The sequence below is a fragment of the Papio anubis genome, chromosome 9, assembly GCF_008728515.1.
Source record: "Papio anubis isolate 15944 chromosome 9, Panubis1.0, whole genome shotgun sequence".
In the NCBI taxonomy this organism is placed as follows: domain Eukaryota; kingdom Metazoa; phylum Chordata; class Mammalia; order Primates; family Cercopithecidae; genus Papio; species Papio anubis.
This window is the reverse complement of record NC_044984.1, coordinates 46,947,113-46,972,898: the sequence shown is the minus strand read 5'-3', so window position 1 is coordinate 46,972,898 and position 25,786 is coordinate 46,947,113. Positions and strand designations below refer to the sequence as shown.

General features: G+C 55.8%; 1 protein-coding gene across 1 annotated transcript; it reads left to right on the top strand.

Moving 5' to 3' along the window:
- Positions 1 to 1,737: 1,737 nt before the first annotated feature.
- KRT80 (keratin 80) lies at positions 1,738 to 25,183 on the top strand. The gene is made up of 9 exons (XM_003906411.5): positions 1,738 to 2,634; positions 8,650 to 8,858; positions 13,280 to 13,340; positions 13,635 to 13,730; positions 20,470 to 20,634; positions 21,067 to 21,192; positions 21,791 to 22,011; positions 22,495 to 22,550; positions 22,687 to 25,183. Exons 1-9 carry the CDS (start codon positions 2,335 to 2,337, stop codon positions 22,809 to 22,811), a joined length of 1,359 nt encoding a protein of 452 aa, XP_003906460.3. The 5' UTR covers positions 1,738 to 2,334; the 3' UTR covers positions 22,812 to 25,183.
- Positions 25,184 to 25,786: the final 603 nt, after the last annotated feature.

The following is a 25,786-nucleotide window of genomic DNA, read 5'->3' as shown; positions in this document are numbered from 1 at the left end:
CCCAGAGCCCCAGGCTAGCATGCCTTCCAGTCCTCTCCAAGGAGGTTAAGACATCTGCAAGGAAAGCCCCCTGGCGTGGGGCCCCAAAGGCAAGCCCTGCAAAGCCAGCCGAGGAGCCAGGGACTTGGCAATTAACCAAGACCTGTCAACTCTCAGGAGCTGACTGAGGCCAGAGGAAGGAAGCAAGAAATAGATTTCAAGTGCACAGGCACTTGCGAGAAAAAGGCATTCAGCTCCAAGAGAATTAGGTGGCAGGGCTGCCCTAAACTGCGCCCCAGACAGTAAGAAGGCAGCTTCCTTCTCTAACCCACTACCCTTCCTAGGGGTCTTAAAACTTACAGGCTCAGATTAAAGAGCTCCTCGCCCCAACTGTCCAGGTTCCCATTTATCATAATCCTGTGGCCTTAGACTAGACACTCAAGCCCCCTGAGCCTCCTTCTCTGTCAGTTAGGGTGATGAGAATTAAAGCGTCCACCTCAAGTGACAGTTGTCAGGAGGATTGAGGAGCTAATTTCTGCAAAACATCTGGGACATACCTGACGGATCAGCTGTTATTCTGGCCTTGGCAGAGCCCAGATGCCACTGCTGCCCGCTCCCTTCCCCACAGAGCACACAGGGGTGACAGGGTGGGGGGCAAGGTGCTGTGCTCAACCACACGCCATTCAGATACCAGACCAGAGTGAGGATGGTGGGAGGCCAAGGTGGCCCCACACATGGGTGTTGAGTGGGGAGGGCCGCACACATCAGTCACCTACCAGTGCCTCGCTACCCTACCCAGCACCGGATCCTGGGATCAGGCTCAGGATGGACCCGTGGCCTCTGGACAGGGTCCTGTGCCCTTGTGAGCCAGAAGTGCCCAGTGTGTGAGACAGATGTCTGCCCTGGGAGGCGGAGGCCCAGGGTGGTGATGTGACTGGCAAATGGTTGTCCCTCTCAGGGGCTGTCTTCCTCTGGGCCCAGAGGGGGCTGCTACCCCTTCTATCTCTGACCATCTGCAACTCTCCCAGACACACTCCTCTCTCTGCTCTGGCCCCTGCCACCGAGAGCAGGGGTGAGCCAGGTCCAGGAAAGACATGCAGAGCCAGCCACCAGGGCCAGAACATCAGGACCACCAGGCCAGGAAAGAAGACACGGGACTGGGAGAGCTGGTAAACCCCTGGGGTGGAAGAGTGGGGTCTCAGGAACTGTGGGAAGGTAGGGTTTGCCTTGGTCTGTGTGGGCCTCTGCTGCCCTGTCAGAGGCTCTGTGGGGGCAAAATGGTGTCTTTTCTGTTTCTACTTCACAGATGGTGTAAAAGAGGTCAAAGGAGGCAGAGAAGAGAAAGAAGAAGAGGGAGGAGAGTGTGAGGAAGGCAGGGATTCTCATTGCCCCAGAGCAGAGCTGCATTCGGCCATATCCATCGCCCTGCTAGACTCAGTGCCTGGAAGGTAGCACCATTGATTGAGGCCAACTTTGTCCCCTGTCCTCTACCATGTGCTTTGTACATGCTATCTCTCGTGAGGTGGGTGTTTTCAAACGAAGACAAAAGTCAAGTAACGTGCCTGAGATCACATGAGTGGTAAGCAGCCCAGCTGAGTCTTGAACCAGGTCTCACGTTTCCAATGCTGAGAGCTCCTTGGCCTTGACCATCTATGTCCTCCCAGCCTCTGAGACAGTGGGGTGTACACAATAGGTCCTCAGTCAATGCCAGTTAACGTGAAGGAAGGAAGGAAGGGAGAGGGGGTAGAGGGAAAGGGGAAGATAAGCCAGGGAGACTCTTTGGCAGCTAGAAAATAAATCATAAGTGCTGTTTTCCAGTGCCAGACTGGCACCGTGCCCAGGATAGCTGCCCTACACTCAGGAGCTCAAGGCCTATGCTTGCCTCATCTTTTCCAGAAGTATGTGAGCCCAGATACGTCAGCCTTCAGGTATGCAGTGAGGTCTGCGGTGAGGCGATCTCTCTTCTCTCCTTCCTCCTTGAATGGCCTTCCTTTTGCCAACTCCTCACCCCCAACCCACCCGGCCAGCCCAGCCTTTGCCCCCTCCCCAGAGCTAGGCCTGCTTTCTTGGGGGCAGGGGGCTATGGACCAGCCCCCTAAGCAGTGCAGATCCCTGTGGGGAGGGAGACCTACATGCTGCTGGGGGAGGGGCGGGAGCACCACATCATCCAACAGGTTGGTCAGGCTGGGAGGCGTCCCGCCCTCCTGCAGCTAATGAGCACTGTGCGACAGGTGTCTGCTCCTCAGTCCCCAGCCTGCCCCAGCTGTGACCAGAGCAACCAGAGCCCGCCACCCGCTGCACTCCCAGGCTCACTCACTCAGCCCCCGGTCCCTCCTGCTTCCGGCCGGGGGCGCCATGGCCTGCCGCTCCTGCGTGGTTGGCTTCAGCAGCCTCAGCAGCTGTGAGGTGACCCCGGTGGGCAGCCCCCGGCCTGGAACCTCCGGATGGGACACCTGCGGGGACCCCGGGCTGGGCTTCAGCTCGCGCAGCCTCACAGGCTGCTTGTCGGCTGGCACCATCTCCAAGGTGACTGTGAACCCCAGCCTGCTGGTGCCCCTGGACCTCAAGTTGGACCCCGCTGTTCAGCAGCAGAAGAACCAGGAGAAGGAGGAGATGAAGGCCCTCAATGATAAATTTGCCTCCCTGATTGGCAAGGTGAGCACAAGTCGGGGGGGTCCCAAATATGAAGGGCTGCCAGGCCCGGGCAGGTAGCCAAGCTCTGTGTTTCCCTGAGCATCGATCACTGCGCCCCACCCCTGCACCCAGCCAATGGGGAGATGGCACTGCTAACCCGGCAGCCTAGCTCTGAGCAGAGGCTGGGGGAGGGAAGTCCCTGATCCATCCTGGCATGTGGGGAGAAAGGGACCCCAGGATGGCCTTTGAGGGATGTCTTGATAATATGCTGCATGACCTGGGGTCACCCACCACCCAGACAGAGACTGGGAAGGACCACCTAGTGTGGCCAGGGGTGCCCTCTTGCAGGAATGGCTGATGGAGACGTGCTCTGCGGTCCTACTCTGAGGCAGGTGGACAGGGGAGATGGCCTCCCAGGCTCCATGCTCCTGTTTATCCCTCAAGCCTCTGGTCCCGCAGCATCTCTCTCAGCTGCCCCAGTCAGAAAAGCCAGCAGGATGGATGGGGTGTGTGGGGCTGCTGCCCAGACTGCCGCAAGTGAGGGTGCAGCTCTGGTGTCAGGAGATAGGAATGCAGGGGACAATGCCTCAAGTCAGAACAGGGTAGCCAGCTGGGCCTTCCTGCACCCTGCACCCCGCCTGACTGCAGGGAGTGTGGCCTCAGCATCACAACCACCCTTCCCAGACTCCACTGTCCATGGCCTGCAACAGGTCTGGGGTACTCGTGTCCATCTCTGCTCCCAGGGCAAGGGAGCTCCCAAGGAAGTCCTATCCACTTCCCAAATCTGTTCTTTACTCATCTTCTCCAAGAAACTCCTCCTGACTCTGCACCCTCCTGCACCCTCAAGAATAATCATGACAGTGCCAGCTGCTATCGGTTAATTGCTTACAATGTGCCAGGCACTGTGCTGATGCTTTTCACATTTATCTGTATTTCTGTCAACAACCTTATGGGAGAAGACAATTTTATGTCCATTTCACATATAAGGAAAACTGTACATTTCTGACCCTCCCAGTAAACCAGAGGTCCAGCCTTCAGCCCCTGGCTCTGTCCTTGTCTGCTCTTGGCCTCTGATTCTGTGTTCCTCTGCACATTGCTGGTCTCTCCCATGAAGTGGGAGCTCACAGGGAGGGGCAGAGGGAAGAAAGTAACATGCACTGAGCATCTACTTGTGCCTCGCCCTCTGGAGGAGCTTTGCAAATGCAATGACATTCAAGCCACACGGCTACCCTGCAGTGGTTGTTATTTTTCCAACCGTGCAGATGAGGAAACTGAGGACCAGCAAGGCTAAGTGCCTTGTCCAAGGTCACACAACCAACAAATGGTAGTCTGGATTTGAACTCAGGTCTGTTGAGACACGAAGTCAGTGGTCTCTGTGGTGGGAATCTTTTCTTTCCCTCTTCCATTCATGTGCCTAGACCAGAGTTTCATCATCCACACCTGGGGTACCCCTGGGTACCCAGAGGGGAAGGACCACTGTCCACTGAGGCAGAACATCCCTTCCCCCAGCCCTAGCTGCACAGAGCCCTGCATTGCTGGGCTGGTTCTCCCTCTAAGAGCAGCCCAGCTGCCCTGGGGAGGCAGGTCCCTGCAGAGCCAGCTCCTCACCAAACCCAGTTTAATCCTTTAGAAGGAATGCTTCACTGAGCTATGTAATTTGGCTCAGATGGGTGATTTTTCTCCCTCAAACACCAGCACTGATATCACCCTGTGCCACTGCCATGGGGATGGGGGGATGTAAGCCCAGGGAGGAGGCCCTCGGGGTTGGGGTCCTGTGCCTAGAGACCAGGGCAATGCCCTTGAAGTTCTTTAGCAGAATTGGAGCCTCCCAACCCTTAGCCTTGACCTTGAGATGGGGTGCCCTTCAGGGTGGGACACAGGGAGCTGTGGGTACCAACCCTGTGGGGGCCCTGGTTGCAGGAGCTCTGCCCCAAGGGGTCCCAGCTGACCCTTCAACTCTATGAAGAAGATCTATTAGCCCCACCCTCCTTGCCTCCTTGTGGAGGCTGTGAGGGCCCAGATGGAAGCAGGCAGCGGTTAAGATGTGAAATCTGGAGCAGCATTGCGGGGTTTAAATCCCCGTCCACCACTGACCAGTTGTGTTATCTCGGGCAGATTATTTAATCTCTCTGTGCCTCAGCACACATTAGGTTAATGGGCTCATCAGAATCAAATGGGAGAATTTTTGAAAAGCAGTTAGAACATACCTGGTACATGTTAAGTGCATTATAACTGTTAAATAAAAAATTAAATAAATGGGTCTGGCCCAGGGAGCAGCTAGAACCCAGTTAGCCCCTTCCAGGCAGGAGCATGGAGAGGAGGTGGGGAGAGGCCCCCTGCGGGATAGAGGAGTGAAGGGACTCAGTGGGCAGGGGGTACAACGCAGGGCTGTTGAGCAATGTATGGACTTAGAGGAAGGACTGGGGTGAGATGCCATGATCAGTGGGCAGGGGCTCTGGGCAAAGAGAGGAGAGGGATGGGGGCCCTCTGAGGAACTGAGAGGAACCAGGGAGCAATGAGGAGGAGCAGAGACTTTCAGGAGGTGGCAGAGGCCCTGGAGCAGTGTGGTTTCTTCAACTTGCTGGCTGCGTTTTCCTGGGCAAGTCATTTACCCTCTCTGTGCCCCAGATTCCTCTGCTCTGCTCTGCTCTGCTCTGCCAGTGGCCCTGAGCTCATCCCAGCGGAATGACTGGTAAGGTCACAGTCATGAGATGAAGGGGGATGAGGAGAAGCAGCAGCTGCAGAAGAGGCCAGGGGAGGCAGGGAGGGAGCAAAGCCGACCTCCAGCAGAGGCTGCTGGCTGGGCTTCTTGCCTTCACACACACATGGACAACAGAGGGGATGGAGAGGGAGGCAAGAGGCAGGACTGCCTGAGGTCATCCTGGGGAGGCTGTAGAGAGGGAACCCATGAGCAGTGGTAAAATGCCTGGAGACAGAGGGATGGAGACAATGTCTTCACCGAGGCCTGTGTGACCTCTGGAAGAACTGAAGTCAGCCATCCCCCTGCCTGTATGCAGAAAAGCACAAACCAGCCACTCCTGATGAGGCTGTGAGGCTCCCTGGCCAAAGCCAACATCTGGCTGAAGGCCGGGGATTCAATGGCCCCCGCTGAGGAACACTACCTGTGTGGCCCAGAGGCACTCCCCTATAAGCTGGGGACCTGCAGCCTCTAAGATGTCCAGCCTGTCTCCCTCCAGGAGCTCCAGTTTAGACTGCTCGGTTTCCCCTACAAAACAGGTCTCTCCCCTAACCTCAGCCCCAACCTGGCCCTACTTTTCAACTGGGCTTCAGTTTCTTCATCTGTAAAATGGAGAGGTCCCTGCTACAGCTGCTACAGTATGATCTAAGGGCAGAGGGCCAGGCAGAGCAGAGAGGAGGAATCAGAGGTGAAGACTCGACAGTCTTCCTGGGTTGGAGCAATTAACCTGGCACCTCTCAGGGCGCCAGGATTATCAGCCCTCCCTAGGTGTTTGTTCTGAGAGAGAGGAGCCTTTCTACAAGGAAGGTCCCAGGTGGGGGATGAGTTTCCATCCCCGCCCACAGAGACAACCAGAGACTCCCCCAAGGGCAGCAGAAAACAGGGGGCTTTCCCTAATCCCCTAAGACACAAATGCCTTCTAGCTGGACTGGCTGGCCAAACACACACCATGTTCCAGCGAGCTAGTGCTGAAGTATAGGGAATTGAGGTTAGACAGTAGGAAGAACTTCCTGGTGTGAAGATTTATCTGCTGCTCATGGGTGGAGGAAGGAGCCTCACATCTCTCCTCTCACTCCACCCTCAGTGTAAACATGGAGCTCCTGCTTGTCAAAACGGAGGCAAGGTGGGGTGAACAGATACCTGCCCCCCCAACGCTCCCTCTCACACACACAAGGCAGGGCAGAAACCCTCTTGACCTCCATCCCTACTGAACCTGTTTGGCTGTGAGTACAGCAGAGAGCAGGATTAAGGTTGGCTTCGAGTAGAATCTACCAGTACAGGTACGCAGGGGAATGGCAGCCCACAAACACCGTCAAACGCCATCATCCAGTATTCCCGCTGGCCTTACCTGCTGTGAATGTCGAAGGATCGTCAGAGCACTTCGGGGAAAACAAGGACACCCTGAAGAAGCAGAGCAGAGAGAGAGGGGCTGGCCCCACCTGACCCTTCGGGAGCCCACGAAGGTGCAGAGTAGGCAGTGGCTGTCAGATGGGGCTGTCTGGGAAGCTGGACCACCAAGTTGCTTTGAGACCCTGGAGAAGTCACTTGACACCCCTGGCCTCCATTGCCTCCTCTGTAAATGAAGGACCCAGCCCAGCTGCTGATCCAAAAGGCTGCTGGCAGCTTTTTCAGGCTACGATTCTGGGAGCCTGGGCCAGCAGCACCGCCAGTGGCAGGAGAAGGCCCAGCTACTCACCTGTGACCACAGGGAGCATCACTGGGCTGGTTATCACAACATCCTCATGACAAACAACCCACACTGACGGGAGCCAGGCCCCAGCCAGGCCTCCAACCTCATGGCCTACCCTCATGGCCTATCCCTGGCACCAAGGGAGTAGAGGCCCCAAGGGGGAGCAGATGGCTCCCAGTGTGATGGGGAAAGTGGTGGGTCAGGACAAATGGGAAACAGGTAAACTGGGGGCCTTTCAAGATATGAGTCATGGAGGGCTTCCTGCAGGAGGGAGCTGGAAGAACAAATGGGGAGGAGGGGAGGGCCTGGTGATGGGAAGGAGAGTAGAGAGGACAGGCAAGGGTGGGGAGGAGGGAGGCAGGGGGAGCCCCAGGCTGAGCTGGGCTGGACTGGGTTGAAGGAAGGGAGGACCGCGCAGGACCCTGCCAGCAAGAGGCATATGGGAGGCAGAGTTTGAGAGGTGCAGCAGGGCTCAGAGCCCTTCCAGGGTTTCACCGCGAGGCAAAACTGTCCTTAACTGGAGGCAGAAGCCAGCCCACAAAGGGCAGCCGGGATCCCAGGGCCCACAGTGACTCCAGCAACATACAGGAGGCATGTGTCACAGTGGTTAAAAGGTTCTAAACCCAAAGTGCCTGGATTCCAGGCCTGGCTCTGCCACTCGCTAATTTTGTGACCTTGGGCGAGTTCCATCACCTCTGGTTTCCTCATCTGTAAAATGCAGCTTATAATAGTACCCACCCATGGGGGTGCTGCAGGATTTCATGGGTCAAGAGTGTAGAGCAAAGCCTGGCACACAGCAGGGGCCACATGAGCACTCGCTGTTGGTCCCATCCCAAAGCACATCCCCAGGTGTCCCCGCAGTCTCATGGCGAGAGTGGTGGGTCAGGACAAAGGAGGAGCAGCTAAACTGAGGGCCTCGGTGCTGGAGGGAAGAGGGGAGTCTTTCAACATGAGTCACAGAGGACTTCCTGCAGGAGGGAGCTGGAAGAACAAATGGGGAGAGCAGAGGCCTGGTGATGGGAAGGAGAGTAGAGAGGACAGGCAGGGTGGGGAAGAGGCAGGGAGAGCCCCAGGCTGAGCTGGGCTGGACAGGGTGGAGGGAAGGAGAGGACCGCTCAGGCAGGTGTTATCACTCCTAACTTCTAGCTGGGGAAACTGAGGTTCAGAGAGGCTGCGTCGTTGAGAGGATGAGCGCTTAACCACAGTACTAACCAGGCCCTACCCTGCTGAGTTTCCAAGACAAGATGAGACCACGCTTGTCGTGGCGGGAAGGGGGCAGATGGGCCTCTGACACCCCATGTTCCCTGGGATCCCCCCGCCCCAGCCCCAGGCAGGCACGGAGAGCCTGTCGCATGCTTGGCACTCTCACACCCTCATCCCCCCTTCCTCTGCCAGCCCTGCCCTGCCCTCGCCTGGAAACCTTTGCTAATTGGCTCCACCTTGCTCTGATCCTGTCCTTATCTTACCATCTTCAGTTTTAACAATCAGTCATTGGAGGTGCATTCTGCTGAGTGAGGGCCCTGGGTGGTGTGCACAGATGAGCTGCCACTTCCCAGGGAGTCCCCCGCGGGCTCTTGCTGGTCAGCCCGGGGCCTCAGCCCCCGACTGGTCCACACCTGACCCATTCACCGCCCTCCTGCTCTCCCAGGTGCAAGCCCTGGAACAGCGCAACCAGCTGCTGGAGACACGCTGGAGCTTCCTGCAGGGCCAGGACTCAGCCATCTTCGACCTTGGGCATCTCTATGAGGAATACCAGGGCCGGCTGCAGGAGGAGCTGCGCAAAGTGAGCCAGGAGCGGGGGCAGCTGGAGGCCAACCTGCTGCAGGTGCTGGAGAAGGTCGAGGAGTTTCGAATCAGGTACACAGAGCCCCATGGGAGCCATGAGCAAGGCCTGAGGGCTGGGAACAAGCTGTCCTAAGACGGGAGGCACTTAAGCCAGAGAAAGAGGGAAGATGTTCTGGAACATTTCTTTACCTGAGACGTTTATTGAGGGACTGGTATGTGCCAGGCAGTATTCTAAATACTGAGGATATGGCTGTGAACCTACAGCCGCCCCCTCCCTAATAGCGACCCTTACAACAAAGTGAATCTTGTGCTGGCTCCCAGCGAACCCCTGCGCCTGCTGGCCCTTGGGCATCATCATAACCCACACCCCTGCCTCGAGCAGCCGCCCCCTTGCACCTGTGGACACACTTGCTCTTGCGAACACATTGCTCTGGCAATGGGAAATTACGTCACTAACTAGAACAGATGGGTTTCTGCTTTAGATGTAGCTTTAGATTTTGATCTGGATTGGGTTGGAAAGGAGAGGAAAGCCACGGGGAAGCAGGCAGGGCATGGAAAGAGTGGGTTTTATTTGAGTAGAGAAGCAATGCACGCCGGACATCAAGGTAGACTTGGAATCAGACAGAAAAGGAAAACAGCCCCAGCATGCAAGGTGCCTTTACAACTGAGTGGGGCAGACAGACAGACAGACAGACAGCTGCTGGGCAGTATATTCGAGCATTTATGGGCCCCCACTTGGGCATTAGACCAGGATGAGGTTTAATCTTCACCCTCACCCGTCACTAGCTTTGTGACCTCCAGTAAGTGGCTTAATAGCTGAACCTCAGTTTCTTCCTGTGTGAAGCGGGAATGATTATGGTCGATGCCAACCTAAGGTAGGTATCTAACCTAAGGAGGAAGTTGAGAGTGTGGCACGGTGACTGGCAGTTATAAATGGCAGCTTTTCTATCCTTAGAACGCTGAAGTTCTCAGCACACAGCAGGTCTTTGACACAGGTTTGCTGAACTGAATGGGCCAGTCTAAAGGGGAAGGCTGGTCACTTGGGCTGCTTAGAAGAGAGGTGACCCTCTCTGGTCAGGTAGTGGGCAGGGCTTCAGCAACAACGAGCCTGAGGCAGAGGAGAGCGGCTGTGCCCCTGCGCCCACCTCCTGGGTCTGGTCTACTTGCAAGGAGACCTCCAGCCAGGGTGAGGCGAGGACAGGGCAGGCTGAACCCCTGGCCTCCTCTCCTGCAGTGCTGCCGCCCAGCCCCAAACCCTGCCAATCTGAGGTGAGACCTGCAACCTCCAGAGCAGCTGACCAGGCAGGCTGGAGGGTGGAGAGCACCTGTCCCGTCCGGGAGTCCAGAGACCTGAGCTGTCTGGACTCCAGAGGCTGAGTTTACCCAACGCCTCTCCCCAGCCCTGCCCTCCCAGGCCTAGGGAAACACACAGGGCAGCTGACCACCCGCCCCAAGAGGCCCAGCTTCCCAGCACCTGGCCATGACCGGGCAGTCAGGGCAGTTCACTAGAATCTGTGACCCACTTCCCTGATCCCTAGTAGATCTTCGGCCCTCAAAGGATCAGAGAATGCCAGAGCTAGAGGAAGTCCTGGATCCTCCTTTTACAGGGAAGGAAACAGACCCAGAGAGGGCAGGGCTTGTCCTCAGTTACACAGCCTTGCATGCTAAGTCCCATCCCTAACCCCAGCCAGCCACTGGGTAAGGCTGCTCCCACGAGCTCCACCAGATCACGTCCATGGAAGCACTTTGTAACTGGAAGTCCTATACACACACTACCTGTTGTTTTAATCTGGCTCAGCCCCCTCATTTGGCTGCCGCCTGATTTCTATCTGCCTGCTACCTGACTGTACTGCTTAGGCTGAGCCTCTCTTCCTGTCTCTGGGTAGGGAATCCACCCGAGTTGGGAAGGAGAGACTGGGCAAACAGCCTAGCTGGAGGGCTTCTCGGTCTTCAGGCCACAGCCAGGGCAGCTAAAGCCTGGCTGTGCAGAGCCTAGGGCCCCCAGGAGCCAGGAGATGCCAGGCCAAGCCCCAGTAGGGAAGGGCTGTGCCCTGTCTCTACGGAGCCGATGAGATCAGCCTCACTCCCAGAAATAGACAAGTTGGGGGCAGGGGCGGTGCAGGTGTGACAAGCTAAAAAAAGTCCTGAGAACGGGTTTGGGAATTGGTGGCTGACAGACTGGCAGAGGATTGGGAGTGGAATAGCGGACCTAAGCCTCTATGGGGATGGAGACTTCTGAAGGCTTTGAAGTAGCAGAAACCCCAAGGATCAGCAGTCTACCCCTCCTGTTTCCTAAGGACAAAGCAGAGGCCCAGCAATCGGAAGCAACTTGCCCAAGGCCACACAGCAAGTGACTCAGAGATGCCACATACAGCTGTGCAAACTGTGCGCTGCACAAGAGTACATGATTCAGGCGGTGGATAGGGGTTGAGATCCAGCCAAGCATCAGACCATGCAGGCTGGTACAAGGTCAAACAGCCCGTGAGGAAGGGGGCTTTTTTCTAATTGGCACAAAGCCTGGAGATGAAACAGTGTTGGCCTTAAGGGGACTGGCTCCAGACTGGAACCCATCATCCAGCCTCAGCCCAATGTTCCCCACTGTCCTCTCCCTTGGGGCTCAGGGCTTGCTCCCACCCCACCCACAAAGCACACCTAGAGGTCCAGGATCAAGGCAGACCTGGCCTAGCCAGGATACTGTGAGGACGGCCCCTCCAGTCCCCTTACTCCTGGTGTCCTTCTCTGCCAGGGGAGGTTTCCCAGGGCAGCTGCCAGGCCACTTGTCTCCCTCAACTTACCCTGCTTATGTTCCCCCAGGCAGGGTGAGTGGCAGACAGCCGCCTGTGCTCTGCCACGAGGCTTCCTGAGGCCGAAGCAGAGGGGCTGAGCCCCAGCAGGTGCTGCCCCCGCTGCAAGCACTCTGTGAATTGCCCCACTTAATAGTCACAGCATCACGTGATCATGGCTGAGGCACACAGGAACGCACCCCAGGACACAGCTGGTTAGCAAGGAAGCCAGGATTTCAGCCCAAGTAGCCTGGCTCTAGTCCCCTTGCTTCATCAGCACACTCCAGGAGCCCCCAGCCCTCTCTTGAGCCTCCATTTCCTCATCTGTAAAATGAAACTAATGAGACTTCCCTAACTGGGTGCTTTGAGGGCCACAGGAGATAGTGCAGGTGAAGCACTCAGCACTTGTCATTCCCCACTCAAGTCCCATTTAGTTCTCTCTGGGAATGCCTAGACAGCAAAACATTCTCCCCAGCCTGCTCCTCTGCCCCACCCCCAGGACCTATACCATCAGAGCCCCAAACAGACTCTTAGCAGCCAAGGCAGTGGCCAGGGAGGGTGTGGGCTCCTGGCACACTGAGACCAGAAACCCATGTGTCCTGCCGTTGGGTCCACACCCCTCAGCTCCTCGGGTGGGCTGGTGGGAAAGAAGGCATGAGGGGCGCCAGATACAGCCAGCTCAATGGGTGATGAGTGACGTGGCCCTGCTGGGAGGCCAGGGCCTGAGGTAGGCAGGCAGCTGTAATTAGAGCTGCCTGTGATTCAGGCATTCCCCGAATAGGAGGGAAAAAAACAGAAGCTGCTGAATCCCCACGACCACTGGGGCCAGCAAGAAGTCTGGAGCCAGCAGACATCCACCCCGGGGACTAAGACAAATGTCTTGACTGGAGGAAGAGGGTTGGGCCAGGGATCTGGGGGTCCCATCCTCCCCATCCAGTGATGTCCTTGTTCCAAACACAAGGTGGGAGTGAGTAAGGAGAAGTCCAAACTGAGAAGAGCATTATTGTGCTTTGTTGAGTATGGCCTGTAGCCTGTAGCTGGCTGTCACTGTGTCAGGAGTGGGTTTTGTCAGCCCCCTGTACACGTGGGCACACGCATACCCCTTAGAGGCAGGAAGCCAAGGGAGGAGGGGTGATGCAACTTGCCCAAAAACACACTGGGGGTCCAGCTGACAGCAAAGTTCACACTCTTCCCATCCTCCCTTTGGAGGGAACACAATGGGTTAGTGTCCTACCAGCTCACAAAGCAGAGGGGAGGTGGCTGGGGCTGCAGGGAAGGCATGGAGGTGGGAGAGGTGAGGGGTGAGCAGGATGCTCCCAGCAGACTTGATTGAACCTGAGATTGTCAGGGAAGGAGGTCAGGTAAAGATGAGGGGACAAAGTGCCAGGGTGAGGGGCTTCACAATCAGGGAGGCCTCCTGGAGGGGGTTGGGTGTGGAGCAGAGCCAGGAAAGGGCAGAAGCCGCTGGGAGAGGACGGGGTCATCAGGAGGGAGTGAGGAACTGGAAACCAATGCCAGGAGGTTGTGGGGGGAGAGACAGAGAGAGGACTTGTCATAGAAGACGCGAGAGGGAGAAAGATGGGCTGCTTTTTTCTAACTGGCAAAGAGACCCCAGGTGGGATAGCAGAGGCCCCGAGCCCCAACCAAGGGGTGTTCACCAGGCCCAAGCCCCTACCACATCCAGCTGAGCAACACCTCTCTCCCTCCCAGGTATGAGGATGAGATCTCCAAGCGCACAGACATGGAGTTCACCTTTGTCCAGCTGAAGAAGGTAGCCTGCCCAGCCTGCCCCAGGGGCTCCTTCCCATGGGCCCTGGGCCTTCTTTCCCTCCAGATATCCTATTCTCCTTTATGCCCAATCAAAGCCCTCAGAGGCTTAAGTCCCAGGACCAACAGACAGACAGGGAGATACCCCCATCCCCATCCAGCTCTTTTTTCGAGGCTCTGAGCCAGATCTCCTCTGGAATCACCCCCACTCTCACCCATGAGGCAGTCCCCCCAGCCCACTCCTGCCCGGGGACCCTCCATTCCCTCTCCCACCACTCACCACTGCTCCCAACCCCAGGACCTGGATGCAGAGTGTCTTCGTCGGACTGAACTGGAAACCAAGTTAAAAAGCCTGCAGAGCTTCGTGGAGCTGATGAAAACCATCTATGAGCAGGTGAGTGAGATGGGGCCAGTGTCCCGCCAAGCCCAGAGCTGGCTGGTCCATGGGTAAAGGACTCAGGGGAAGCACAGCCATTCGGTGGGGCATGGAGACATGGAGACTCCAACAGTCACTTACGATTTCCAGCCCCAGCATAATAATTTCCTAAACCCCTTCCTGTGATTATGTCAATAACCCTGCCTGACCCCTGGCCATTCATCTCATGGAACATGGGCCGGTTCCATGAGATGAATACAGAAGAACTGTATCTTTGTGTGCTAGAGTACTGAGGGCATGTGGGGGACCAGGTGCCTCAGACAAGGGTCAGGAGGCTGGCCTCAGGAGCATGGAACCCAGGGGCCTGGAACAAGCATTCTGATTGAACTGATCTCTCTCTCTAATTCCTGCAGCCTAAACCACAGCACTCACAGTGCTAGTTCTGATAGGCCTGCCTTTCCCTCTTCCCCATTTTTGGCTAATGACCTAGTAAATGGAGACAATGGAAACATTTGCATTTGTTTCCTAAGTCCTCAGTGGGGCCTAGTGTACAAGGGCCCAGAACAGCGTAGTATGTGTCAGCACAGCCATCAGATGGGCACGGCCGCTGGCTTCGGGACACCGCTCCTCCATGCCAACTGCTGACTCGCAGGCACCCTTCAGGATAGGAGTCCTCCTCTCCACACCGCTTCTTTCAGGGATGGGGAGGTTCAGGGGTGACACTCCTGGGCTAAAGTTCCTTCCACAGAGGTCTTCAGTTCAGCTAGGAGCAGGCAGCACCACTGTTGGGGATAACAGGGCTTGGCCACCTAAGTGCTGCACACTGCTGGTGCCAGGCTATGGCAGTGCAGCTAAGGTCAAGGCCGAGATCAAAGTCACCACCACAACTTACAGATTCTGCTAAAATGGCCCTGTGATCTGCTGACCACAGCTTCATGGCTGCATCCTGTGGAAAGGAAGACCGGGCCTCGTGGCCCTGTCATGGGTCACACGCCTTTCCAGCAGTCCCAGCCTCCAGCTGGAGCCTCCGTGGAACTGAGTCTTGTTTGTGGCCACGAGATGTAGCATAGCAGAGAGAACAGCAAACCCTTTGGAGCAGCAGGAAGGCAGCCGTCCCAGGCAGTCTGCTCTCCCCACAGCCCTGAAAAGCTTCCTGGCCCTAGCAAATCCCCCCCACAGCCAGGCCAAGTGCTGTGGGGCTGACCAGGGCACCATGCCCACTAGCTGGGTGGGAACTGGGCTAGGGGCCCCTCTGCCCAGACTCACTGTGGGCTTGTGCAGCCCGGGCAGGCATCAGCAGGGCCATCTCGCATCTCCACTGGGCTGGATCTCTGCCATCCTTGGGCCTCCACCCACTCGTACTGCCTCTGAGAGGCTGAGCCCGTGGGTGGGTGCAGATTCTGCCGAGCCTAGGTGGAGTGCAGATTCTGAAACCCGAGCCCAGCGTTTCTCCACCTGCTCACTGATGTCTCGGCAAGCTCAGAGCTCAAGCTGTAAGCCAGGATGCAGGCCCTGCAGCTGTAGAGACATAATTGGAAGAAGGCTGGGCATAACCAGTGATATTCCTGAGCATTGCCCAGTCGTACCCCACAAGACTTCTTGGCCCCCGCCCCAGTAGCCAGGCCTGTGGGTTCCCTTTGGATTTTGCAGTCCTTGGGCCCCAATCCCAACTTGGCCTTTTTTTTTTTTTACTATTTCTGTGACTTTAGGCAAGTCATTTCTCCTCTCTGTACCTTAGTGTCCTTATCCGTAGCATGGAGAGAGTAACAGCACCAGCCTCATAGGGCTGTGAGGAGGACTCAGCCCACTCATTCATTTAACAAATGTTTATTGCATGCCTACTAAGTGCCAGGCACTGATGCCACAGCCTGGGCAAGCTCCCTGCTCTCAAGGAGGGCATGACTTAGCTGAGAGAAGTCATAAGCAAGTCAGCAAATATCTGGACAAGATGGCTTTGCAGGGTGACAGATTCTGGGATGCAAAGACACCGGGTGCTGCACTGGAGCTGGAGGGAGTGGAGAGCCTCAGAGCCCATGGGCAGGGCCTCTCAGAGGCGGTACCCTCCCCAAGAGTGGCAGAGATCCAGCCCGGTGCAGACTGGAGATGGCACAGAATTGCTATGCAAAGCCCCTAAGGCAGGAGGGAGCCTGGCGATTAAAGGAAAAGAAAGAAGCCTCCAGTCAGAGCACAGGGCAGGGTGGGAGCCTCGGGTCAGAGAGCGCCTCACAGGCTTGGCTCACGACTCGGACCTCATTGTGAGTGTGACAGGCAGCCTCCAGTGGGCACTGGGGCGGGGTGGCACACAGCGGGTTTCAGGTGTGGTTGTGCTATCCTGAGCCTGCCACGGAGAAGGGCCTGCGGTGAAGGCAGTAGGGGCCAGGGCACAACAGCAGTTATTATTACTTTTGGGAGCAAAAAGATGGGGTTGAAATTGGAGGTTTGCCTTTCTCTCCATACACTGCTGCAGGCTAAGAGGGCAATGCTGACTCTTTGCCAAAAATATTCCCCACACCGGAGGGTGTCTAACTCAGTGTTGTCTGATAGAAATGTGAACTGCATATGTAATTTTAAGTTTTCTAGTTGCCACATTTTAAAATAACAGAAAAAATAATTTTAATAATATATTTTATTTAGCCCAATATATCCAAAATATAATTATTTCAACATCTACCTCATTGGACAGAGCAGCTCTGAGCAAAGACTGTGCCAGCCACGTCTGCGTCAGGTGGAAGAATACGAGTGGCCCAGGAGGCCCTGGTACTCTAGTTTCAGCTTTGGAGCAGACACCAGATCAGAAATATAGGCCCACACCTGTGTCCCAGGAAACAGCCCTCTCCTCTCTCCAAAACACATGTGTGTGCGCACATACACGTGCACACACACACACACACACGGCCAGGATACATTCTGAAAAGCCCTTCCCAGCCAACTGAGCAGGGGCTCATGGCCATGATCTGCTCAGACCGCATCTGCTGCAAACCCTCTGCCTCTCTCCTCGGGGGCACAGGCTGGAAGGGTCCCCCGCAATTTCTGAGACACAGTACAGCTCCCAAGTGTGTTTGGGCCTGGCTGCATCCAGTTGGAATGCCACCTACCCCACCCCTACACTCTGGCTCCAGGGAGATTAGCTGTGGAATCTGCTGACAACCCCCTGCAGCCAGGCACACCTCGAGGGAGGCCCATCCCTGCAGAGAGAAGCCAGTGCTGCCTAAACTTCTGCATGGAGGCTGCCCCAAGACTAGGCTGCTCTGCCTCTGGACACTTCGTCCCAGCTTTATCACTATTACCAATTACCATAATAGAGAATCCTTAACTACTGTTTAGTGAGCACCTAATATATTCCAGACACTGTGCTAAGTACTTTCCAGTCTTAATCTCAGTTAACCCTCACGACGACTCTATGAAGTAGGGATAATAATTAAGACAGCACAGATTTTGAACAGCTGGGATTTGAATCCTGGCTCAGTAACTGTGGGAACTGGAGCAGGCTATTTTATCTCTATATGCCTCAATTTCCCCATCTATAAAATGGGGACAATAATAGCATCTACCTCACTGGGCTGTTGTGAGGATTTTTTTTGTTAACATATCCTAAAATACTTAGAACAGTAACTGACACATGGTACGCATTCAATAAACATTAGCTGTTTTCAGCTCTATAATTAGATCCATTTTACAGATGAGAAAACCAAGGCTTAGACACATTTAAAAACTTGACCAGGGTTACTCAACTAATAAGAAGGGATTGGCTGGGCGCAGTGGCTCACGCCTGTAATCCCAACACTTTGGGAGGCCGAGGCAGGTGGATCACCTGAGGTCAGGAGTTCAAGACCAGCCTGACCAACATGGTAAAACCCCGTCTCTACTAAAAATACAAAATTAGCTGGGCATGGTGGTGCCTGCCTATAATCCCAGCTACTTGGGAGGCTAAGGCAGGAGAATTGCTTTAACCCAGGAGGCGGAGGTTGCAGTGAGCCAAGATTGCACCATTGCACTGCAGCCTGGGCAACAAGAGTGAAACTCCGTCTCAAAAAAAAAAAAAAGTGATGGTATTCAGTGTCCAGAGCCATTAGCGCTACATTTTACTCTCCAACACTGTTACTCCATAAGAGTCACGATCTACCCTGACGTGGGGAACACAGTGAGGGTGCTCACACGCACAGCAGCCTCCTAAGGGAAGCCCTGAACTGGACTTTGGCTTAATTCTTAACCATTTGGAGGCTCACGTGCTCTCCAGGGGGCCCATCCCATGGGGCACCTCCACACCACACAGCCAGCATTGTTATACTCTCTGCAGCCCGGCAGGGGCCTGCATGTCTGAACAGGTCTGTGGATGTCCTGAATGCTCCATTTCCTGCTTTTGTTTACCAAGCTCCTGCTTAGCCTGCCTCATTCCAGAAAATGTCTGGCCAGTCTTTTCACCCTGACTGGGAAGTCCTACTATAGTGCGTCCTCACAGTGCGCTGGCCTTTCCTGGGGCCATAACGAATGCCAAGTTAGGCCCTCCTGTAGACGCACACTGGAGGGCTCTATCTGGGGCCCCCCACCCCCACTGATGCCCACAATGTGTCAACCAAAACAGCCTCAAAGCTGCAACTCTGAAACTGTCCCCAGCCAAGCCCCAGCCAGGGTGCTGGTGCCACATGGGAAATGTCGGCTAGTGACTGGGGCAGGAGAGGTGGGGCTATGGTAACAATTGATCTTATTCTGGCACGGGTTGAGCCTGCTTTTCCCAGAGATTTATATTTTCATCTGAAGATCAACCAAAACCCCCAGCAGGAGACACGCAAGGGCAGCTGGCCACTGAGCTCAGGGTCCTGCCAACTCCAGGGCAGAGATAGGCTGTCCCCCAGAGGGGCTTCCGAATGCCTGCCACTTCCACGCCATCCTTGTCACCACGAGGTGCTGGTGGGCAGAGTCAGTTCCCAGATAGGCCTTTGCGGCTGCCCACACAGCCCTAGCTGGCCCCTCATCCCTGTTGTCTACAGTTCAGAAGTCCAGCCTCTGCCTGAGACAGAAACCAAAGGCCTCAGCACAAACTCTCTGAGCAGAAACAGGGACAGAGGATCAGGAGGGAGCCCAGAGTTAAGAACCAGGATCAGAACACAGTCAGGAGCTAAAGCTGAGCCTGGATCCCAGCAGGCATCTAGGTGCACCAGCCAGTTTTCAGGAAATATTGGGGCTGGAAGAGCACATTGAACATTGGCACAGGGTACAACAATCAAACCCAGCTGTGGGGACTCCGCAAGGCAGACAGCCAGTGTGTTCAATAAGAACAATGGCAAAGAACAAAAAAGAGAGAAATGGAGATTACAAGAGACCTAGAGACATATGGACCAACTGCAGTGTACAGGCCTTGTTTGGATCTTGATTCAAACAAACACGTTTAAAAAATTATGAGGCGGTGAGCAAAATGGGAACGCTGACTGAAATTTGATGATTGAAATAGGGGTCGGGGTGGACTGTAAATGCCAGAAGGAGCATGACGTGTCTGCGCCCAACACCCACCTCCTGCCTGGCCCCCTCCCCGCCATCAACTCACTCGGCACAATGCTCGGTTGACTCCCCTTGCTCCTCCTTCCCACAGGGAGGCCCTACCCTTTTCAGCATCTCCAGGGTAAGCAACCCAGGGCCCTTTGCAGCCTCTAGAGATCCCTGGTCCCACCTGCCTCCCTACACACCCCTGAGCATTCTGGCTAGAAAGCTGCAAGGCTGTGGCCAGGAGAGAAAGCTGGTCTGGGGCCAGAAACACAATGAAGAAGGTGTCAGCCCCTTGTCTCCATACGCTAAAGGAGCGTCACAGCAGCAACAGCAGCAGTTGCTCTGGGGCCCACCCTGCCACTCACCGCTGTCTCCACAACATCTTTGTACCTCAGTTTCCTCCTCTGGGGCCGCAACAGTGCCAGCCTGGTGAGGATGTGTGGAAAGCGCTCAGCACACAGTCCAGCCTGTAGGGAATTCCTCGGGGAATGGTGGGTTTTACCATTTCCAGAAGTCTCCAGGGATAGGGAGGAGATGGTGAAAATATTGTGGTCGTCCAGGCAATGTCCCTTGGCTAGAGAGGGAGCGGGCAGTGAGTCTCCAGGGCGACCCTGAAGTCAGCACCGGAGGCTGCGCCCAGGCCCCTCACAGGCTGTTGGCTTTCAGTGGGGCCGGGAAAGGGGAGTACAGGTTTGTCAGCCTCCAGCCCTCCCCAACCCTGGTCACTCACTTGCTTCCCTCCCAACATTTACCAAATGAACTGAGGCACTCCTTTCCCAGACACAGGGACTCAGAGATGAACACGGCTCTGCCAGGCTCACAGGGAGCTCCTTGCCCAGTGGGAGAGGCAGAGCTGCACCCCACAGCACAGGAATAATGAAACAGTGAACAGAGGGGCCCAACTCACAGCCCCAGAGCCTGACTTCTCGGGCCCTTTCCCATCAGCCAGGAGGAGGCTATCCCTCCTGGGGAGAGGGCAGCAAGGCGGGCAGTGGGGAAGCTTGTGGGGTAGCTTTTAGAACCTACAGTCCCAGCCTGCCCTCCACTCAGAGAAGAGGACCGTGGGTGGGTGAGCACTGGGCAGTGAGCTGCCTTCTGAGAGTCTTGGCTGGGGAGACATAGCAAGGAGGCATTCGGTCTTCCATCATCTCTCCAGAGGGACAGGAAGGGAGCAGCTCCACTCCCTGCTCACCCCGGGCACAAAGGGACTGTGTGGGACTGAGGGTCCTTGTGCCCTCCCCACCAGCCCTGAGCCCCCACACCTGTGCCCGGCCAGGAGCTGAAGGATCTGGCAGCACAGGTGAAGGATGTGTCGGTGACCGTTGGCATGGACAGCCGCTGCCACATCGACCTGAGCGGCATCGTGGAGGAGGTGAAGGCCCAGTATGACGCCGTCGCGGCTCGCAGCCTGGAGGAGGCCGAGGCATACTCTCGGAGCCAGGTGGGGCTGACCATGCAGGGCAGGAGAAGCAGCCTGGACAGCTCTCCGGGTGGCAGGAAGGGCTGGACTGGTGATGGCTGAGGTTGCCTGCAGCTCTCTGTCCTGAGAGTCTATGAGAGAGGAATGGAGAAGCACAGGGGCGGGTGGGCGGGGGGAGACCACAGAAGCTGGTCTGTGCCCTCCAGGAGTTCGAGGTGGTGCTGTTATCAGCAATGCCAGGCCAGATGTGGGCATGGGGCTCAGCTAGGGCAGCCAGGAGGAGGCCACCTAGAAAGTGAGGTGGTAGGGGAAGCAGAGGGAGCCTGGCGTGGCGTGGTGGGCTGCAGAGTTGTTGGAGATGGGATTGGGGGGTGCAAGAAAAAGCAGAGGCAGGTAACAGGTGCTGGGAATGGCACTGAGCTGCCCCTCACTGAGACCTCCACGTGCCTCCAGCTGGAGGAGCAGGTCGCCCGCTCGGCCGAGTATGGGAGCAGCCTCCAGAGCAGCCGCAGCGAGATCGCAGACCTCAATGTACGCATCCAGAAGCTGCGGTCCCAGATCCTCTCTGTCAAGAGCCATGTGAGTATCTCGGGGACGTGGGGAGGAGAGCAGGGAGACACAGTCATGTGTGCTGAATGACCCTGGGTGAGTCGCTTAGCGCCTCTGTGCCTCAGTTTCCTAATCTGTCAAATGGGTTAATAGTACAGCCTCCTAAAGTAATTATGAGGATCGTGTGAGCTCCGCATACAAAAATACTCTATAAACTGATCAAGGCTGCTGCTGGAATGTTAGAAACCCCCCACATCACGCACACCCAGAGCCCACTGCCTCCCTCCTAGGAGCCCCCCACCAACTACACAGAGAGGAGGGAGTAGAGGCCTAAGTCCCAGCTTCCACTCAGGACAAACCTTCAGGGCAGGTGCTGCCCCATAAGGACAGCCAGAACAGGCTCCTTTAGTGGCTTGTGGTGCTCTCCGCTGGCCTTGGGAAGGTGCCTCTTCGGGTTGAACTAAACTCCCTCTTGCTGCATGGCAACCAGTTACCACACCCAGAAATGCCATTGCTCAGCCCTCCCTCCCCACACCCAACCCCACCAAGGACAGAGATGACTCCTGGCCCTGGCCTGCTCCTCCTTCCCCTGCTCACAGGCCCTTTCCCTCTGTCCTCCTGGCTGCAGTGCCTGAAACTGGAGGAGAACATCAAGGCAGCTGAGGAGCAGGGTGAGCTGGCCTTCCAGGACGCCAAGACCAAGCTGGCCCAGCTGGAGGCCGCCCTGCAGCAGGCCAAGCAGGACATGGCGCGGCAGCTGCGCAAGTACCAGGAGCTGATGAATGTCAAGCTGGCCCTGGACATTGAGATCGCCACCTACAGGAAGCTGGTGGAGGGCGAGGAGGGCAGGTGAGAGCCAGGGCTGGTGAGGAAGGGCTGGAGGGGAAGGAGGGCTGGAGGCCCAGGCCTACACAAAGTCACTTCTCCTTTCCAACATGATACAGTGAGCCTGGCAGGCCTGGGTTTAAGTCCTGGCTCAGTCACTTACAAACTGGGACCTTGGCCCAGTTCATTTCATCCTGTTTTCCCATCTGGAAAGTGGGCTGATCATAAACATGGTTCACCTGTGGCAGGGATGATTCATGTGATTATGCAGGCAAATGCCTGTCAAAACTCAGTGCTCAGTGCTATTAGCCATTTATGCCATGGAGAGGGGCCAGAGGTCCACAGAGGACAAGCTGGCTAGCCAAGGCCACACAACAGAACAACCCCAGGGCTGGGAGTGACCACCAAGAACTACCCTCCACTTGCCAGCCCCCAGGGCAGTCTAAGCCACAGGCTCCCTTCACATCCCATCATATCCCTCTCCCACCCCCCACCCCTCACCCCCAGGATGGACTTGCCCTCAGCCACTGTGGTCAGCGCTGTGCAGTCCAGGTGCAAAACCGGTGAGTCCTCTTGCCCTGAGAACCCATGGTGGGGGGGGGGGTGAGGGTGTAGGGGATCATGATCCTAAAGGCATCATTTTAAGTGGCTCCCAAACCTCCAGCCCCTTCCCTCCCCTACCCCTTATGTTCCCTGTAGCTGCCTCCAGGTCGGGCCTCTCCAAGGCCCCCTCCCGAAAGAAGAAGGGCAGCAAAGGCCCCGTGATCCAAATCACCGAAATGTCAGAGAAGTACTTCTCACAGGAGTCGGAGGTCTCAGAGTGAGGCGACGGGACCCCAGGACCCCCAGGACACTCCACTGCAGCAGAAGGGACTTAAGCTAGACTCAAGAAAGCAGCTTGGAGCCTCTAGGTTGGGAGGAGAGGCAAAATCTGATACTGAACTGAGAGGGGGGGTTCAAAACTGACTGCTGTTTTGTGGGCTGCCAGGGTGGGAGAGGAGCATCAGCAGCTGCTCAGAGCCACGCCGCTCTGTATCAGTATCTCACAGTCCCGTCCTTCCAACCTTCTGGCCAGAGGTTTTCCTGATGGGTGAGCTGGAATTAGGGGTCAGTTTTGTCTCCACCTCCTTGTTCCTCTGAGGCCCCTCCTCCAGCACTGGGCTCTGCCAAGGCCCTTCTGACTCTTGACCTTGACTCCTATCTCAAGCCTTGCCTTGCCTCTGCCTTGGAACTGAGACTGGGACCGGCCCATCCACCTATGGGCGGGAGCCGAGGAGGACGATGTGGGCCCTGTCCTGTATCTGGAGTTCCTGGGAAGCCTGGCTGCTGAAGACCCTCTTGGCTTTCCCATGCTCCTTGGGCTCCCCAGAGACCCGACAGTATTATAGAGTGAAGGGAGGAGGGGCCCTGGGTGTTGGCGACCTAAGCCTGGGCCCCAGAGATGAGCCCGAACACCTGCACCCCTCCCTCCTCCTATGGGTCCCTCCCAGTAGGCCACAGTCAGAACTGGACAGGCTGCCCCCAACCAGCTCCTAGCACCTTCTCCGGAAGCTATTCTTGCCATAATCAGCTCCCTGGGAGTGGAAGCCAGATGGCAGCTTGAGATTAGGCAGGAGCATTAGATCTTCCTTTCACCTCTCTGCCATACTGGCGTCCTACCAGCCTGGGATCTGAGCTCTCTACCCCCAGCCCAGGTTGTTCCCAGCCCAAACACCTGGTTTTGGTGCACCTAGCCCTGGAGACCCCTGGTCCCACCCCTGCCATGAAGCCCCAGGTCTACTTCCCAAGAATCTCACTTCTCAGGGCCTCTGTTCTCTCCATTGGGCCAAATAGCCTTGCCCTCCCCTCCTCGGCATTCATGGAGGAGCCCAGGAACTCCCCACACCTATGGAGTTAGAGCTCCTCCTTTCTCCTCACCCTGTCCCCCTCCTCCCTCCATGCCCATTCCCCCTGCCTCTGGCCGGCCAGCAAGAAGGCACAGTCCAGGCAAGTCTGGGAGCTTCCAAGCCCTTGAGGTCCAGCTGTGGGGCCCGAATGACAGCCTTACAAGGGCTCTACCAGAGAGGGAAATTCCACATTCCACCAGAAGACGGGGGTGCTGGCAGGCATACTCCTGTCTCCCCCTCTTGGCTCTCAATGCTGAGGCTTGCAGAGGCATCCCAGTGGCACCAGCCTCCCACTGCACAGCTTCCTTCCCTCCTTCTCTCTCATCTCCCCTCCCTGCCCCTCGCCTCACCTCCTCTTCTAAACTGCATTAGATTCATTCATCTCATTTTCCAGGACATGCTGGCCAGAGGTCTGGGCCCCCAGGCCTGTGGGGAGCACTGGCGGGTTACTGACTCTCTGGCCATGGGAACTCAGATATTCTCATCCCCGAAGTCCCAAAAGAGGGTGCTGATTGGTGCTTTTCCTCAGGCTCTTCACTGGTTTCCAAGGGAGCAAATCCTCAGTGGGGATACAAGATATATAAAGTATATATTATTTTTTCATAACTTATGTGGCTTTTAACTTATTGCTTCCCTTCCTGTTTCTGCATGATCAGTCTGTATGTACTATCTGGATAGATGGCACACGCTCCAGCCCCCTCACCTGATTGGCTATCTTGGGGCCATGTCCCCTTCTCACTGCCACAGGATGAATAAAGTGTTGAGATTTGTCTATGGAGAAAGCTGTATGTCTATTTTTTATCTCCCCTCTCAGGACCGGTCAGCCACTGGTCAATCAGGCTGACCATGGAACATTAGGAATTTTCCAATTAAGAGAGAAAAAGTCCAGGGACCTAGTTATATCTTCAGACCAGTGCAGCTTGGACACACAAAGGTCTCCTGTCTCACCGTCTGGTATGGTTTGGATGCTCGTCCCCTCCAAGTCTCATGTTGAAATGTAATTCCCAGTGTTGGAAGTGGGGCCTGGTGGGAAGTACTTGGATCATGAGAGAGGATCCTTCACGAATGGCTCAGCACCATCCGCTTGGTGATGAGTGAGTTCTCACTCAATTCACGTAGATGTGGTTGTTTAAAAGAGTCTGAGACCTCTCCCCTCTTTCTCACCATGTGATATGCCTGCTGCCCCTTCACCTTCTGCCTTTACTGTAAGCTTCCTGAGGCCCTCACCAGAAGCTGAGCAAATGTTGGTGCCATGCCAGTACAGCTTGCAGAACTGTGAGCCAAAATAAATGTCTTCTCTTTATAAATTACTGAGTCTCAGAGATTTCTTTCTTTCTTTCTTTCTTTCTTTTTTTTTTTTTTTGTGTGTGTGTGTGTGTCTGTGTGTGTGAGACAGAATCTTGCTCTATCGTCCAGGCTGGAGGGCAGTGACTGGATCTCAGCTCACTACAACCTCCGCCTCCCGGGTTCAAGCAATTCTCCTGCCTCAGCCTCCCGAGTAGCTGGGATTACAGGCACCCACCACCATGCCTGGCTAATTTTTTGTATTTTTAGTAGAGATGGCGTTTCACCATGTTGGTCAGGCTGGTCTCAAACTCCTGACCTCAAGTGATCTGCCCGCCTCAGCCTCCTGAAGTACTGGGATTACAGGCGTGAGCCACCACGCTCAGCCAGGGATTTCTTTATAGTGTGTTTAAGAACACACTATAAGCACAGCCAGGCCCCTAGGCTGACTAATACACTGTCCTGCCCCGAGACTACACCAATGTTATCCTATGTTCCCAGTGCCTCCTGACATATCCAGGCACCACATAGGCTGCTTTAGCCAGCACACATGCCAGGGATTCCCCAGTGGTGGCAGGTTTTCTTCTTAAGCACTTCTGCCCTACTGGGAATTGACACAACCCAGACTG

Excerpts from the sequence above, each read along its gene's own strand:
- KRT80 (XM_003906411.5), top strand. The coding sequence starts at position 2,335 with ATGGCCTGCCGCTCCTGCGTGGTTGGCTTCAGCAGCCTCAGCAGCTGT. Across the intron at positions 21,193-21,790 it reads TCCTCTCTGTCAAGAGCCAT|TGCCTGAAACTGGAGGAGAA; the intron begins GTGAGTATCTCG and ends TCCTGGCTGCAG. Across the intron at positions 22,551-22,686 it reads GCAGTCCAGGTGCAAAACCG|CTGCCTCCAGGTCGGGCCTC; the intron begins GTGAGTCCTCTT and ends TGTTCCCTGTAG.